General features: G+C 33.9%; 1 protein-coding gene and 1 non-coding gene across 2 annotated transcripts in view; both read right to left on the bottom strand.

Moving 5' to 3' along the window:
* Positions 1–2292: 2292 nt before the first annotated feature.
* Positions 2293–14945, bottom strand: part of LOC123703072 — a 54586-nt gene continuing 41933 nt past the window's right edge. The window contains exons 13-24 of the mRNA XM_045650950.1: positions 13857–13980; positions 13353–13461; positions 12094–12256; positions 10994–11220; positions 10116–10307; positions 9353–9500; positions 8604–8820; positions 7800–8026; positions 7241–7389; positions 5747–6213; positions 4058–4239; positions 2293–3078 (exon numbers count right to left, since the gene is read on the bottom strand). Coding sequence (XP_045506906.1) covers positions 3071–3078; positions 4058–4239; positions 5747–6213; positions 7241–7389; positions 7800–8026; positions 8604–8820; positions 9353–9500; positions 10116–10307; positions 10994–11220; positions 12094–12256; positions 13353–13461; positions 13857–13980 — 2213 coding nt within the window. The 3' untranslated portion in view covers positions 2293–3070. The remainder of the gene's footprint in view (positions 3079–4057; positions 4240–5746; positions 6214–7240; positions 7390–7799; positions 8027–8603; positions 8821–9352; positions 9501–10115; positions 10308–10993; positions 11221–12093; positions 12257–13352; positions 13462–13856; positions 13981–14945) is intronic.
* On the bottom strand, positions 5115–5187 carry Trnar-ucg. Its single transcript has one exon. It is a non-coding gene; the product is annotated as a tRNA-Arg (tRNA).

Consider the following 14945-nt stretch of genomic DNA (forward strand, 5'->3'; position numbering starts at 1 on the left):
AACATGCCGTGTGGGGTATCAAATGAAAGAGCTTATTGAGTACATCACGAATATATAACATACTATAACATTTCTTACACTTTCTCTAAGATTTTTTAGAAAATTTACGAAAATGCTCCATTTTTGAGTTAACTTTAAACCACTATAGATTGAAAACTCATGAATATATTTTTTAAATTCTTATTTTAAATAATTAACAATAGTCTATTGTTTACGATTCAATAGTTTGTACAGTGAAATAGTTGGATGGGGGAGTGGGGGGAGAATTCAAAGATGGCGAGTATATTTTCAAGTTTATGCCAGAAATAAAGGCCTTATACAAAAATAACGGTGTCAGGGCTTAGAATAATTATCTCTGCACTGTCGTTGTGTTTGACAGAATAAAAAATATGGCAGAACATTCTTGAATCAGCCTCTGTGTGATTAGATTTCAAATCGGTAACTTTAGTGAAAGTTGCGCCTTGCAATTTAAAACATTTTGTGGGGTCATCAAATCCACCACATACATATAGCTCACTTATATTATATTACGAACTTTTGAATCGTAAACAATGGACTATTGTTAATTATTTAAAATAATAATTAAAAAAATATATTCATGAGTTTTCAATCTATACTGGTTTAAAGTTAACTCAAAAATGGAGCATTTTCGTAAATTTTCTAAAAAATCTTAGAGAAAGTGTAAGAAATGCTATAGTATGCTATATATTCGTGATCTACTCAATAAGCTCTTTCATTTGATACCCCACACGACATGTTTTGGAAATTTTTATTTTTTTCTTTGTATGCCATATTTAATTACCGGGGTGGGGGGAAGGGGACCACAAAACTGGTTGGCAACATCTGTATAAAGGATGTCTGGGATCTATACAATATATATCAGAAGTCAGATTTAGGTCCGCTATTTTTGCAAACGAACATCTCCTTGGAGCCTGCTCTATATTGCACTGGTTATAGAAATAATTCAATTATTGTTTAGGTAATATAAAATAATATTATCTGTAGTTGAGGTGAGTTTGCCTGGGTACGAATTCTGATCTATTATATTATGTTCGAAAGTCTGTTACAATATAGGTATGGAATATGGGTTTAAACTTTAAATTAATGGCTTTCAAGCAATAAACAGATTTTATACTGGTAGTGATATAATGAAGGTTCCAGAGTTAAACGTCTTATTCACGGTCCATCTTGACGTACGTCCCGCCAAGGTCATACACGATGCACGACGCAAAACGACCGTGAATAGTATTGACGTACGTCAATAATTATTATTATTACGTTGCTGGATGTGCACGACCAATTTTTCATCCAGCGAGCACCCCCACCACCGCGAACGTCGTGCAGATGGACAGTGAATAGGCTTGCTGTACAGCAGATCAGTGTTGCCAACAGAAATTAATGTAAATACTTGGAAACGTGGCCTATTGATATGATTTTTTTGTGATAACTTAGTAGTTAGTTTAGTTTTGTGATAACGTAGTGAGTACATGAGCAAGCAAGAAACAGTTATTTTATATTTTTATGTACACAGGAAATACCCAATTATCATTACTTTTGGATCAACCTAGTACACATGGACAGTTTATATTCAGAAGTTATTATTTTAAAAGAACTCCAAGGCGAATTGTTGAATAACAAAGATTTTATGCAAAAGTCCACTGCAGAAAAATGGCAATTTATTTTAAAAAAATGTCCTAACGAATTTGTTTGTTTAAAAAAAATGATAAGCTATATTATACTCTCTGTTCCCGCCACTTCAGCATTTACTGAAAGAGTCTTTTCGGTCATGAATGTGAAGTGGCGGGAAGAGAGAAACCGAGCTTCATTAAAAATTAATTAAAAATGAGCTCTTGAAATAAATTTAGATTTGGAATGTTTGGATTCATATAATTCATTTAAAAATAATGAAAAATTCTTAGGTACTGCAAAAAGTACAAAAAAACACATTTTTAAAAATATTTATTTACTCTTTATACATCCAGCACAGTGGATTTCTGGTGGTTTCAGAGGTCTCTTCTGGTGGGTAGCTTGATACTTCGGTGGCAACACTGGCAGCCTTGAGCTGACGTACAGCGGGGATGGACCGTGAATATGCGTCGTGCATCGTGTATGACCTTGGCGGGACGTACGTCAAGATGGACCGTGAATAAGACGCTTTAATTAGAAATACCTTGTAGTAATATCATGAAGTTCACGCAAACTCTACTATATTATTAGCTATGTATAAATAATTTATAGGTAAGTAACTGTATATTGTAGGTGATAAGGTAGGTTATAATAAATGAAAAACGGTTTTCTATTAAAATAATATTTATTCATCATTAATCTTAGGTTTGGTACTGTATTATTAACTCTGTTAAAACTATGGAGTTACGTCATATAAATTATTCTCTTATTTTACTAATACTATAAAGAAAATCGATGTAATGTGTTATATAACATAAAATATATATACAATAATAAAAGTTTGTATTTCTTACAAATGTAAAAATAAGTACATATAAAATAACACTATTTAATTTAATTTTTAACGACCAAGTTGTCATTCCTTGTACAGATTTGTCGATTCATAAACTTTAAAGCTTGTAAGAGCAAAATTTTATACAATAACAATTCCAAATTAATATTTAAGAACATACTGGCAACCAATTCTATTAATTATCTAATAAAATCCGATTTATACAAACCAACAATAATTAAAACTAGGTACATACATTTAAATTCCTTAACATGAGCATTCATCCTCCTTATAAAAACGCACCGTAGCACCGATAGATGGCGCTGATTTAAAAAACCTAAATCTCAAAACGCCATCTATGATTGGAAGACTAAAATAGGTTAATAAAATAAATGAAACACATAATAGTGCTTTATTATACAGCGTTATTTACATAAAATGGAAACCACATTCGAAATATAGCGTTTGCCATCTGTGCAGTCGTACGAATGTAATTTCTTGGTATAACTTATTTTAAAACCGTGACGAAGACTAGAACGGGTATGAAATGTGATCGAAAGAAACTAGGTATCTTGCTTAATGGTAACTTATGTGTTAGTAACTGCGACTCCATCAGAATTCTGCAAAAAGAAAATATAGTTTAGACACAGACCTTCACCGTTATTTACAAGAGAGGTGATAAAGAGAATTTGTTTTGAAAATTAATATTTATGAGAATGATAAAAGTAATTGGTAACGAATCACTTATGATTTTAAATACTATAAAACTAGTACTTATTAGGGAATTATGAAATATACTGCCTAAAATAATGTTTCCAACCCGTGTTAAAAAATATTAATGATAATATGTTTTGAAAAAAAAAATTTAACGATTTTTGTCATTATAATAATTATGACGTAAAATATCACCAATACAAATAATACCTGTTAGTAAATAGAGAATGTAGATTAGTTTAAATTCAGCGACATCTATCAGCTAATACAAAACACTTATGTATATAAAATTATTTATATAGAGGCACAGCAAAATATACAACAATTACATTAATTTTAAAGCTGCGGACCCAAGCAATACTAGTTAATAGTTACGTTTGTATATATGTCGATATTAAAATACATTTTAGATTTTACATCAAATACTCAATGTTATGAAAAACATAATGTAAATAAAATTGTTAGTATATATTATATACTTTAAATCTACATTATTGGCACATATTAACTTCAATAATTACAATTTAGAAAATATAATTAAACAAATGGACATTAGATGACACTTAAACAACTGGGAAACTGGGATATTAATAAAGGCCCATGATATTTTATATACCTTATCTATTTACCCTAAAGCACCGTTCATATAACATTACTTTTTTATTAATTTTATAGCATTTACATACAATTTATATACACATTATATTACTGTGAGAGAATAAAAAAGTATCCCTATAAAGTTTTATAAACAATTTTATGGACATTACTTTTTGCGACCTTGTTTTCAAAAATTTTTCTTGTTATTTGTGGATATTTTTTTACCCTCTCAGTAAAAAACATTATTTTAACAATCTTTCGGTGTAACATACACCCTCACAACCTCACCTTCGTGTTTCCTCTGCGACGGCATGAAGTAGAAGTCTGGCGTTGCGTCCGGGGACCCACGTGATGGGGACCGGGGGGAGTGAGGGGAGTGGGGCGAGTGGGGGGAGTGGGGGGAAGGAGCCCCTCGAGGGGGGGCTCCGCGTGGGAGGGAGTAGGTGCTCCTGTCTGGGCGGGGAGCGTAGCTATGGAGAAAAAATAAAAATAATGGTATAAAATACGTAATATAATTAAAAAAACGACGTGTGGCACTCGGGGACTGCCGCGGTAAAGCTATTGCATGCCATGCCTTCAAGCCACAGCCCACACCTCCGCCCGTCGGAGTGGGGAGCGTGAGGTTTTTTCGTTACGGAATTTCTCGATTCGATCCCCGCGCTCAAGGCTCACGATAGAAGCTATGCAATAGCTTAATATACGTTTAAGGGTGCTTTTCCACCAATAATGTGCGAGGATGTATAGCGAGGAATATGTTTGTAAATGAACAATAGTATCGCTTCAAACGTTAGACGCTTCTAACTTCAAACTAAATGAAGCGATATGAATTATGATTGGTTCTTTTCAAACATCCCTGGCCACGTTGCCTCTCACATCTTAGGTGGAAAAGCACCGTTAACTTAAGATGTTATTGTTTTGTAACCGACCATTATGTGTATAAGTTATATAAGTTATTTATTTGTTTCGGTTGAAATAATTAAACAAAAAACACTGTACAGGTTGTAGCATAATGTTTTTGCTTGTTTTAGTTACACTTTTATATGTGAGGATAAATTTAATTACCTACTAATATTATATCCTGTTCATCAAATCATTTTTGTCAACGGTAACAGTTTAACATAATAATTAATGTTTTTGATTTAAATGAATGCTTTGCATAAATTACTATCCTTTAATGAGCTTATCACCATTCTAAAAAATATTGTGCAATATTAAAAAAAATCCTTCAACATAATTTTAAATTCAATAAATAAAAAGTCTCGTCTTATTCCACAATAAATTTTATACACACAGAACGAAAATATAAAAATACCAAATGCCAAAAAAAAAGGAAAAAGTGATTCGTCGACCGTGACAGGACTCGAACCTGCAATCTTCGGATCCGAAGTCCGACGCCTTATCCATTAGGCCACACGGTCGTATGTCTACTGGTGCGAAATAGTGGAACATGTTCAGTACTAATGTTCTTTTCAAGTGTTTTATAGAATTTGAATGGACTCTTGTTATGAGAGCTCATTTGTTCATGCTGAGAGGAATATGGCTTTGTTTTTTAAGGAGGTGTTTTGTGTATTTTTAAATGATTTTTATAAAAGAATGGCTTCATATTCTTGTTTATTATGTTAGAAATATTTTGTATGGAGTTTTTAATTGGTTTTGTGATGATTTATTTTTAATTAGATAAACGTAGACGTAGGTACATTATAGGGACTAGAACTTTTTAAAAGTATGTTTGTTGATGATTGGTTGATGATAATATTATGTGACGGATAATTTAATGTTTGAGCAAGGTTTGAGCAAACAATTTCTGTTTTTGCTATAAAATTTTGTCATGGATTTTAACAATATTGTTATTACACAATAATTAAATTACCAGTGACCTCATTCACGAAAATTTACAAAAAATCAACTTTATCTACTTGTTATAAACACGTTAAAAATGCCAAGATTTTTTTTAATAGAAAAATAAAATAAACTCACCTATACTGACTCCTAGGCCGTTGCAATGACCTTGTATCATGATAGAACTGCGCTGCACTATTCGAAAACTTCTTCCCATTATTATACCCATTTGGACGTCCCAAAGTCCCATCATATCCGTTTGGACGTCCCAAAGTCCCGTCATATCCGTTTGGACGTCCCAAAGTCCCGTCATATCCGTTTGGACGTCCCAAAGTCCCGTCATATCCATTTGGACGTCCCATAGTCCCATTGCCACTTCTGGCCATAGACCCGTTTGTCCTGTTTGTCCCGTTTGACATATTTGTCCCATTTGTCCCGTTTGTCCCGTTTTTGGGTCGTTTTCCCGTCCCCGGGGCGGGTGGCGGTGGGGATGTGGGGCGGGTTGGACGGTTTGTGGGGAATTTGTCGTCGTTTTCAAATGGTTCGAATGCGTAGTTTGTGTTGGATGATGTTAGGTTCCAAGCGGCGGACGGTATAAGGTGGTCCTGGAAGAAAAATAGATGAGTATAAAATGAATATTGTGAATATATTGTTAGACGTAACTTTTGATTTAATATTTTTGTGGATGAATAGTTGTCAACATAGTTGTCATTATTTCAAGTCTGAACATGCTTAGATGTCGAATACTATAAAAAGCCGCTTTCCTTTGTCTCGTGGCGCATTCGTACGAATCGTGCCTAGGGGCTCGGACGTTGTTTATACGACGTTCGACCCAACTACCTTCACTTTGCTAATAGTCGTTGACTTGCTGCGTTTTGTTATCAACTACCTACATCAATTAGGTAGCTGTGTAGAATCGCAGTACATTATTATTACATTCAAATTAATATTTAACCCGGCCTCGCGTGTTATTCCTTAGAATATAATAAATAGTTATATAAATTATAAAATAGATATTACATTTTTAATATGTATATTCAAATGGGTAAATACTACACTAGATGCTTGCTTCGGTTTCGTTCACTTTGGAATGTGATACATAATATATAATAGGTAAATATTAACTTTTAGAGTAAATTCTTTAGTTAATATAATTAATTAATTAACCTATAACGAAATTTCTTAATCTCGGCAGTTTTTTGAATAGTACAAAATCTTACAGAATGTTAATTATAAAGGTTGCATGGTGATGGCTTTTGAAAGCCGCAATTAATTAATTTAAATTTGTCTTTTGTCTCAATTTTTTGCTGTGAAAAAAATAATAATACATACCTTAGGTTTTCTCACAGGACTAATAATCTAACTATAGACCAGAATATTATAGAGAGGGATGTTTTAAGAGAAAAAATTACAAAAAAACGACGTGTGTCACTCGGGGACTGCCGCGGTAAAGCTATTGCATGCTATGCCTTCAAGCCACACCTCCGCCCGTCGGAGTGGGGAGCGTGAGGTTTTTTCGTTACTGAATTTCTCGATTCGGTCCCCGCGCTCAAGGCCCGCGATAGAAGCTATGCAATAGCATAAAAAAAATTACAAAAAATAACAAAAACCCTTAAATAAAAAAAAAAATACCTTAGGTCTCCTCGCAGCACTGAGCAGCCCGCAAGCAGCCTGAGCAGCGAGCAGCAGCCCCAGAGCCACCCCACACCCCACCGCCACCCACAGCCGGACCCCCGACCAGAATATAGGGGGAGGGGGGGTGGCCTCGGGGGGGACGAGCACTGGAAACACGAAAAAATGTTGTTTGCAAAAAAAATGGTTAAGAAATGCTACTGTAAGCCTGTAATGATTTGCTTATTACTGTAATCACTCTTAAAAATAATACATCTGGATTTTGGATACCTTATTCGATAGCTTTATAAGAAAACATGTAAGAATTTCGGCAGCAAAATAATTTTTTTGGTTGTATGCCAAGACGTTTTTATTGCATTGTTTTTAAGTTATTACTCTACAACGTAATTAAATTTCTATTAGAAATTTCTCAAAAAAAATTCATCTTCTTGATATTTTAATTACACAAAAAAGAAACTAGTTATCACTATCAGTATACTTCTGTAGTTTTTATACAAAATACTTTTCAATTTTGATAAAATTAAATTAAAGTTTGAGTATAACATTGAGTTGAACTCACCGCTCTCCGGCGCGAACACCAAGAACTCCGGGTCCACATTAAGATTCCCCACTCTTCCCTTAGCCAAAGTATCTCTAACTACCCTCTCCCATTTGTCTATATCGCTGTCCTGCTCTGTTTCATTCTGTGCGAGCGAGACGTCAATAGCACGACCACTAGAACCTTCTATGAGATTCGTTTCTATTGATTTTAGCGTTAGATCCGCTATTATTGCTTTCGTTTCGTTCCTGGAAATAAGTGGTTAAAGTTCATAATTTATTCATTGAAAATGACTGATATGGAATAGATTTTTTTTCTTAAACGTAGTTTATGGTATAATTTTACAGCAAGCTTCACAATTTTTTTAACGACAAGCAGTCAAAATCAAACTTATTGTATAAATCCGTTCACAGACACTTCTCTATAGCCCTTAAATGCGACTAAAGAAATTTAGTCCGGGCTGCTAGTGTGACAATGCAATGCCAAATTGTAACTAATATCCATTGAGATATACATATGGAGACGACACCGCCTACATCACTTATGTTCCGCTCAACATACGCCATATGGCGTAACTGCACGCTCATTTTTTATTTGTTTTAAAGTGAAACGCATCAAATACGCCTTCGTGTGTGTTACGATATTGCACAAATAATACAAATAATACGGAAAAGTGCAAAGGAATAACTCTTCATCGGTAAGTACCTAACTAGATAATAATTTTTAAAACTTAGAGCAAAAAAATGGCGCACAGATTTTGTTCGTGGTGTCTCCTCCATACGTAGTAATATTATCTCAATGGTAATATAAAAAAGTATAACTTACTGCATAAATCCATTCACAATCACATCCTTATACCCCTTAACCTGGCTCAATTCCCCGGATAAGCTGCCCACAACTTGTTGTACCAAAGAAGTATAATCCGGGCTACTTGGGGCTGGCGGTCGGAAACTATCCGCTAACCCGGTTATACGGATATATATGTTGTATGTATGGGAACCGGGTTGAACCGGTTCGGGGGTTGTTTCTTCGTCTGTTGGTTCTGGGGATTGATAATATGTTAGGTTAGTTAATAGCTTAGTCTGGTATATTTGAGATACGAGAATATTTGGTTAGTAGTCTGTAAAAGATTACGCTGTAAATAGAAAATACAGATATAGTCTATACATCTGTATTTTCAATCTACACTTTCTTAAATGGTCCGGATAGAAAATAATTAATTTATTTACAGTCTCAAAACTAATTTAACTGAAAAATAATTTAAAAACTATTAACTGAAGGCATCGGTGAAAACCTGATAGCAATAAAATACATTTTGATATCGTTTTACTTCTTCTAAATGCTTGCTGTCCTAACTGTACAATCCAAACCAATTTTAATTCCTGAGCAAAATGTGTTAATAATTTATACACATATTTAAAATTAAACAAAATCTTCTACATGAATGAACAAAACAATCAGATATAACGTGCCTTGTTATTTAGATTTCTATGGATATAACAAATCTATGCAAAAAAACGATTTTTTTTTTTACAAAAAATGTTAATTTTTCTATAAATAATACTAAAGCTCACCGGGTCCACACGGCTTGATGCAAATCTTGTCATCAGTAATAAGCGGTACAGACATATGTTTGCTCATCCTCTTGTTGACGGGATCGAACCCGCCACCCTTCGTCACGAACATTATGTATAAGCACTGCACGTCTGTGAACGCTAGGTCCTGGAATAGGAATGTAGAAGGTTATCATAATAAAATGAATGATATTTGTAAAGTATGGATAAAAGAAATAATAGATGGCATAAAATTGGGGGTAGTCGGAAAAGTGACTATTTTATATCTCTAGTTAAAAGATACTTTTATGGAAAAAGCATGGTTTTCTTTATATCTTGTCAAATTATAAAGAAAAACATGATTTATAATGTGACAATGAAATAATGTACTTTTTATATAAATTAATGTTGCGGAGCTGATATACCTATTTGCACGCCATTTATGGCTAATGTGTTGATTCGACCTATAATGTAATTTTGTTATCTTTGTACTTACACACATTATGCAAATAAAGAAATTTATTTATTTAAAAATATTTTGCTTTAATAAATTTGTGGAAATTTCTACTTTTTCTAGGGCCTTTTAAAAGTTCTAGATACCCTAAAATCAACAAAATGTCTCCGGTATCTATATTCCTAGATCTATAACTAAATTATCTACTTTATTATCCTATTTTAAATGCTGCCCTTTATCCTGCTTTTCGCCACTTAACTGACTACTATCCGATTTTCCGCCACTATCCGATTTTCTCTAAAACTGCCAATAATCAAGCTTTTTATTTACCTTACTATCACCCGTATCCCGTTTCCTCACAAAGCTCATGGTGGTATACCCATCAGCGGTTTCTCCCTTGGCCTGGGAGATATCCTGGCGGGAATCCAAGCGTGGGGCAGAATATCCCGGTAACCAGGAATCCATTAAAAATGGTCTGCCTGAACGACTGTCCACCCAGCCTACTACTGCGTCTGTTTGTGACTGGAAAAGATTTTAAAATGTAGATTACTACATTTTAGCATGGAAATCACTACATAGTATAAAACAAAGTCGCTTTCTCTGTCCGTATGTCCCTTTGTATGCTTAAATCTTTAAAACTACGCAACGGATTTCGATGCGGTTTTTTTTAATAGATAGAGTGATTCAAGAGGAAGGTTTTAGTACATAATTTATTAGGTTCTAGACAAAGAGGGCGAAGCCGCGGACGGTAAGCTAGTTTAGGTATATAGGAAACTTTTTCTTACTGAAAGGCAGAATTATAAACAATATTATTATGTCTACATACTAAAGATCTATCTTTAAATACTATACAATAAGATCACTGTTAACTTTAACACTTTTATTTTTTAGACATCATTTGTTATTATAGCTGATAGATAATTTAAACAGAACATAATATCTCAAGTTCAAAATATATAATATTATATGTATATTAAGAAAGAGTCTATAAATTTATACACAATAATTTGAACATATTTGCGATCCTAAGTTACCTATATATACCAATGTACCTATGTTATACTAATTTATGCGGTCCGAATAATCGAGTACAATATAGATACAAATAATAAAGCTTTGACAAATTGCTTCGTAATCCCTCCCAATGTTCAAATATGAAAGAATCTGTACAAATATCACCAAACTTCAAATAAACTAAAGAAACTCACCATCTTCCTATCCAAACTGAATCCAATCCCCGTCCAATACTTAGTCTCCTTTGTCGTTATCGTGAATCTAATCGAATCTTTGCCCCTCTTCTGCCCCAAGTACTCCCAAGAGGCAATAAAGTCGCATGTTCTGTTTGTGACGTCACAATCTGCGGGCAGTTTGAACTGTGCCCCACATTTGTTGTCTAGAGATGTTATACCACCGGAAGAGGGGGATTTTACTTCATCTGGAAGTTAAATATAATATTCGTTTTTAGTATTTAAGATAGAAAGTGTCTTTTAAATATATTGTTATTGGCGAAATAACAAACAAACAAACAAAAATACTTTATTAAGCATTACAGAGAGAAGTACAAGCACAGAATACATAATAGTAGCTAAACGCTACAGAACGGACACTCTCCGCCTCCCGCCAAAATTAAACACTTACCTCACCCCGCACGATCAGACATGTTATGGTACCCATTTCCCCGCAAGGACGATACCAACGACGTCTTTAGACGAAACGCAACGAAGATTGACAACATTAATCAAATTGACTTAAAGCAATTTTATTATTTTGGATTTGTGATTATCGTTTTTCGTAGAAAATGGTTAGATATTGTGCTGTTTACGGATGTATTTCATCAGAAAAACGCGAATTTTTTTTTACGCTAGTCACAAATGTGCCAACCATAAAGAGTTTACACACACATTTGCAGTCTCTACAGTGTGACTGTCAAAACTATAATTTTGTATGGAGTGTCCGGGGTGTGGTACAAGTAAGGACACAATACAATAATTAATAAAAGAGCACAACAGGCGGTCTTATCGCTCAGACAGCGATCTCTTCCAGACAACCTGGTGGACAAGGAGATGCAGTGCAAAAGTAATAAAATAAACAGGCAAAAAAGGACAAAAAATGCAGCTATTGCTTGTTGTGACGTCTTCCAAGCTATCAAGATAATGTTTGCGAAACGTCTTTAGGTGAGGTTCGTTGAGATTAAAATTTCGAGATCGCGTCATGGCAATGCCCTCACGTCATGAAGTAAGGTTATCTTTGAATCTTGCCAAAGAAGTTTCACTTCTGACACGTGTGCTCGCTCTTTTTTTTTACTTACCAAAGAAGTTAACCCCGACCACGCCCCTCTGCCCCCCATGACCGTGGTATTTGATCTCATCAGGTCTGTAGAACTGTTTGGGTTGTGCCCCAAGTTCCTGCCCCCGGGCCCAGATCACATGCATCTCGTCGTCCACTAGAGAATGGTCGGTTGGTTCTTTGGCCTGGAATGGTATATTTTATTTATAAATAAGATTATCGATATACCAATAATATATTAAAATCTGTATATGAATATGTATTAAGTGACCCGGCAAATATTGTTCTGACGGTTAATATTTATAGTTGTTTTGATTTTATTATTCAACTAGCTTCCGCCCGCGACTCCGTCCGCGCGGATGTCGGTCTTCGCGTGGATGGTTTATTTCTCCATTTTGAGTAACTCTGACAATGACATCTTATAAATATCTATTGGACCCAAATACGGCTAGGTCTATAATAATACGCAACGTGTGTTCGCGGTTCTACAGAACAACGTCTATGGATAAAACTGAAAAATTAAGATTAATTTTTTTCTCCGTATTTTTCCAGGATAAAAAGTATCCTATTTTACGCCCAGGATAATAAGGTATAATTATACCAAGTTTCATCGAAATCGAACCTCTAGTTTTCACGTGATGCCTTCACATACAGACAGACAGACAGACAGACAGACAGACAGACAGACAGACAGACAAAAATTTTTTTAATCACATATTTGGGTTTGGTATCGATCCAGTAACACCCCCTGCTATTTATTTTTTCAATATTTTCAATGTACAGAATTGACCCTTCTACAGATTTATTATATGTATAGATATAGATACCTACCGAATATGAAGGAAAAATTTCGAAAAATCGTTCAAGCTCATGCGTATGGCAACAAACACTGAATATCGAGCTGTTTTGTGTGAATTTTTTTTTATACTAACCACATAGCTCTCAATTTGTAAAACTTACAAAACCATATAAAATCCTGCACTTTATTTTAATCTTAATCTTAATACATATATATTATAAAGGCGAAAGTTTGTAAGTATGGATGTTTGTTACTCTTTTACGTAAAAACTACTGAACCGATTACAATGAAATTAAGCACACATATAGAGGGTAACTTGGATTAACACATAGGATAGTTTTTATCCCGGAAATCCCACGGGAACGGGAACTATGCGGGTTTTCCTTTGCAAACGCGGGCGAAGCCGCGGGCGGAAATCTAGTACTAGCATAAATAAATGATTAAATTTATAATTTTCTATCCAATAATTACAATGCGATTACCTTAATTTTCTTCCTGAACATTATAGTTGTTACTCCGTTCTCTTCAAACCCTGAAGATGCTGTGATATCATCATGGCCGCCCCAGAAAGTATCTACGCGAGGAGTTGATCTGAAATTATCCAGCATAATTAATTATTAATTAAGTATTATTTGTAAATCAATCAATCATAATCATCATCATCATTAACAACAACATCATCATCATCATCCTTTTAATTGGTACAAAAACAAATCTATTATCACCAGTCCATCCAATCATTAACAGTAGAACAAAGTGTCATCTAAAGTAAGGCTTTCTTTATTCTCCTTAGTCCTGAATAAAAAGAGCGTATGTGCCGAGCAAACGTGTCAGAAGTGAAACTTCTTTGGCAAGATTCAAAGATCGACAGTATTGCCATGACAAGACCTTGAAATTTTACTCTCAACGCGCAACGAACATTCATTTCAAAAATAGCTTATTTTAATAATAATAAAAATTAATTAATAATTAATAATAATATTTACCTATCTCTAGTATAATAATCAAGCACTCTATGGTAGTTTCCTCTCGCGGTACCAATCACGATATCTGTACAGTCCATGGGATTGAAGTCGAACTTTGGTACGTATTCGTGCGCCGGGAAATAGCCTAGAATAGAGCTTTTTTAATAATATTTAAATAAGAAAAACTATTGTTTTTAAATGGTGGATTGTTTCTCCAGAGGAGTAACTTTTCCCCAGAGGAGTAACTTTTCTCCAGAAGAGTAACTTTTCTTCAGAGGAGTAACTTTTCTCCAGAGTTATGTCTCTTGTATAACTCACAAAAATGATAATAAGAGTGGAAAATAATTATTATCTAAAAACATCTCATATGAGGAAACCTCCTCAATTTCTTCTAAAAATTTAAATCAAAATGTAATGATTTGATGTGACTACTATTTATAATATCGAAAACCGTAGTACGAAAAGAAGACCATCCCGAAGAAAGACTGTTATTTTTCCTTCTGAAATTGTAGAAAGTGTTAGTAATAGTATCAAGAATCAAGTAAAAAACAAATAATCACTTCCATAAATGATAGTTAAATTATTTGTTTTTGGACAATTTTTTTAGAAGACATTTTGCCATCTGTTAGAGATTTTTAAAGGAAAGACATTCTTGTAATAACCACATTTACCTTGTAATTAAGTACCTGAAAATGTATCCCACCGACACGAAGTTGTTATAACGAAGATTTAGATCGAAATGAAGAATAAAAAGAGTCGAGAGAAGAAAAGGGGAAAGAAGTAAGGAAAGGGAATGGGTAGTAGCGTTGTAAGCATGGAAGCAAGTTACAGCTAAAGCAATTAAGAAATATAATTGGAATAAGATAATAAGAAAAATACAGGTTTAATAAAGATTAAGAAGATAGAGTTATCAGGAGAAATAAGAATGTAATTGAGAATTCAGAAGATCATAGATAAACTTCTAGAAAAAAGTAAATAAGTTATTAATATACATGTAGAATTAATAAACATACAGAACCTTAAATATCAAGTTATTTAAACTATTATTAAATCAAGTTTATTCACAATAATATTAAGTATTTAATAAAATAGGTGATAAAAATAAAATCT

This window comes from Colias croceus, chromosome 25, assembly GCF_905220415.1.
Source record: "Colias croceus chromosome 25, ilColCroc2.1".
Taxonomy (NCBI): domain Eukaryota; kingdom Metazoa; phylum Arthropoda; class Insecta; order Lepidoptera; family Pieridae; genus Colias; species Colias croceus.